Source organism: Entamoeba nuttalli (assembly GCF_000257125.1).
Source record: "Entamoeba nuttalli P19 unplaced genomic scaffold asmbl_7753, whole genome shotgun sequence".
NCBI classification, from domain to species: Eukaryota; Evosea; order Mastigamoebida; family Endamoebidae; genus Entamoeba; species Entamoeba nuttalli.
Genome location: NW_008578787.1, coordinates 1 through 2,991, shown reverse-complemented (window position 1 = coordinate 2,991; position 2,991 = coordinate 1). Strand labels below are relative to the sequence as shown.

The 2,991-nt window shown below is 28.3% G+C and overlaps 1 protein-coding gene across 1 annotated transcript; it reads right to left on the bottom strand.

The window, feature by feature from the left end:
• Positions 1-164: 164 nt before the first annotated feature.
• On the bottom strand, positions 165-1,935 carry ENU1_175450 (5'-3' exonuclease domain containing protein; the record flags this gene model as incomplete). The annotated part of the gene is made up of 2 exons (XM_008861314.1): positions 165-193; positions 246-1,935. The coding sequence occupies 2 exons, from the start codon at positions 1,933-1,935 to the stop codon at positions 165-167; spliced, it is 1,719 nt and encodes a 572-aa protein (XP_008859536.1).
• Between the last annotated feature and the right edge of the window lie 1,056 nt (positions 1,936-2,991).

The window sequence follows — 2,991 nt, the reverse complement described above, 5'->3', positions numbered from 1 at the left end:
ATCTTTACCAATAAATATATAAGAATCACCATATCTTCTATTCCGTTGTCTTAACTCACCTGTCAACCCCATTTCTATTGGTTCAACATAACGTAATAACTTTTCTTGGTCAATGAAAGTTAATACAACAATAGCTTTGTAATCAACTTTTTCTCCATTAAAATCTAGTTCAAATGTATCTGGATAAAAATCACTAATTGGTGATCCTTTAGATTTCATTAAATCATGGAATTGATATGGTAAACAACTTTTAGATCTAGGTGGTAATACAGACATTAATTGTTCGAATGGTCTAAATGGAGTGCTTTCTTTATATTTGATTTCAAAATTATAGTCAACATATTCTCCCATATCTTCTGCAAAAGGAGCATAGAGGTATGGATAATACCAGTCCCATGACTGACACCCTTTGTAGTAATATCCAAGAACCCAGTTCATTCCTTCAAAATAACTATGAACAATATCCCGAATTTTCTGAGTATCTTGCTTTGGATTTATTTTAAATTTTACACTATAATATCTTTGAGTATATCCTGGTTCTCCTAACTTAACTTCATCAGTTAATTCTTTTTGCTCAAAATCCGCTCTAAGTTTTCTTTCTTCATCTTCTATTTTTTTTATTTCTGCCTCTTGGGTTTTGAGTTGTTCTTGCTGTTCTGGAGTGAGAGTATTAATACTTTCAGTACTTTTTAAAGTACTATTTTCGTAAACATTTGCTTTCTTAATTTCAAGGTCCCTTATCTGATTATCTAATCTTCGTTTTGCATAATTTTTTTCTTTCTGACATTTCTTTTCTAGGATTGCTGGTTCTTCCTTACCAACTTCCTGTAAAAAATTCTTGGCGTTGGTAACATTAAGACTTCCACTCTCAGTGATATATCCTCCGTGTGGTAAAAATTCTCGATAAACTTTCATTAAAAGATCAACTGCTCCATCTCTAATATCTAACGATGGAATATGTGGTAAAAAGTCATTTCCAACTAAGAAACAGAAGAAAATAAAATCATCCACACATCTTTCAAATTCAAATCCCTCTACTTTTAGTGTAATTTGAAGATATCCACGAAGGATATGACAATGAAGAAATTGGAATGGTTTTGTAATAGTGTCCATAGCACCAATGTCTTTTCTATGTGGGCATTTATCTGGTGAATGAATGTCATTACAAATATAACATTGTTCTTGTTCAAAAAATACTTTTTCTCTAATAATACTGAAGAACCGTTCATGGGTTGCAAGAGATAACATAATAAGATCAGCATCTAATCCATACATACAATGATGAGTATTTGGGTTATAATCTGGTGACTCTTTTTGTCTTCTAATAAAATCCATAATTTTATGCTCTCCTTCGCCTGGTACACCAGAATCACTTAAAATAACAACAAGTTTATTCCAATAACTCGATTGACTCATTCTTTCTTTTATATATTTCTTCAATGTTTTAGAAACTACTGACATAAATTCTGTACCAGGAGTAATACAATTCGAATCTAATGGTTTTATATAGGGAACTTCAGGTAATCCATTCATTACTTTATTTCGATTCTCTTCTGCATGTTTAAGTTCTGCATTTTCTGCATCTTTTGCTGATTTGAATCTACGACTTCTTTGTTGATTCATTTTTGCTCTTGGTGCAACTCCATCAACAGCAAGATACAATAATTTTCTAGGTCTGACAATGTCAATAAGATAATCTAAATATCTACCTAACATTACCATCATGTCTTCTATTGTTTCAGGTGATTGTCGGTCTTGTGGATGGAAACAAGGATGAATTAATCCATTCATATCAATGTAAAAATTATCATATTCAACTCCATTAAAGTTAGGTTCGTTCAGGTCATTATATTGTTCGTGGAATGACCCTTGACAACCATCAATAATTTTTGGAAATTTTTGACTTAACCATCTAAAGAATGATGGAACTCCCATTGATCCTTTCAAGTTCAATTTCTTTTCTTTTTTCTCCTATTTTATTTTGTGTTTTATATATCAAAGCAAATATCATTACCAATTCTTTCATTACAAAGAAAGAATAATCAAATCACACTAACAACCAACAAAGACTGTAACTCGAATTACACCTAAAATACAATTCATTGATAAAAAACATTACTAAATAAGAAAAAATTAACGTAACTTTTAAAAAAGTTAATAAGAAAGTGATATAAAATAACAAAAAGGACAAACCAAGAAATAAAAAAATTATTCGACCAAAAACACCGAAACTTCTTTTGATGTTAAATAATAAAAATATTTTGTCTTAACCTTTAAAAGGATTATACTTTTTCTTAACCAAAATATGTTATGAGAAATGATGCATTCCAGTTTTTTCTTGAAGTATTTTCTTATTCTCTTAACCTTTCTGAATTATTTTTATTCTCACTATCTATTCTATTTTAATTTAATAAACAACCATAACCCTTCAAACAAATTAGTAGGTATTACAATCGTAAATAATTCATAAAACATTAAAACATCAACGAATAATTCATTTTTTGTTTGTTCACTTTTTTAGAAATATAAATACTTTCAAAGAATTATGTTAAAACATAAACTCCATTTATTTAAAACCCTGAAGAATCAAATAAATTCAACGCATTATAACATTCAGTATATATAAAACAACAATGATTAATTAATGTGAACAGAAAGTTATTATAAAACATATCACAACTCTCTTTATAATATCATTATTAATAAAGAAACATTCAGAAACATTCTTAATTAAAATAAACTTCTGTTTGCGATACGAATATATAATTATTAAAGTATGGAATATATCATTACTTTAACTTATCTATCTTGTAAAGTCGTTTGTTTAGAGTTATTATTTCATCAAAACGAACTAAATGTTATTTTTATTATTCTTTGTATCGCTCTCACATCCTCCCATATTACTTCAATTTTTAAGATGATAAAAGTAAATAACTTTGATATGATGAAAAAACTTTTCATTTTTAATGATATATTCCACGTATTATAAAC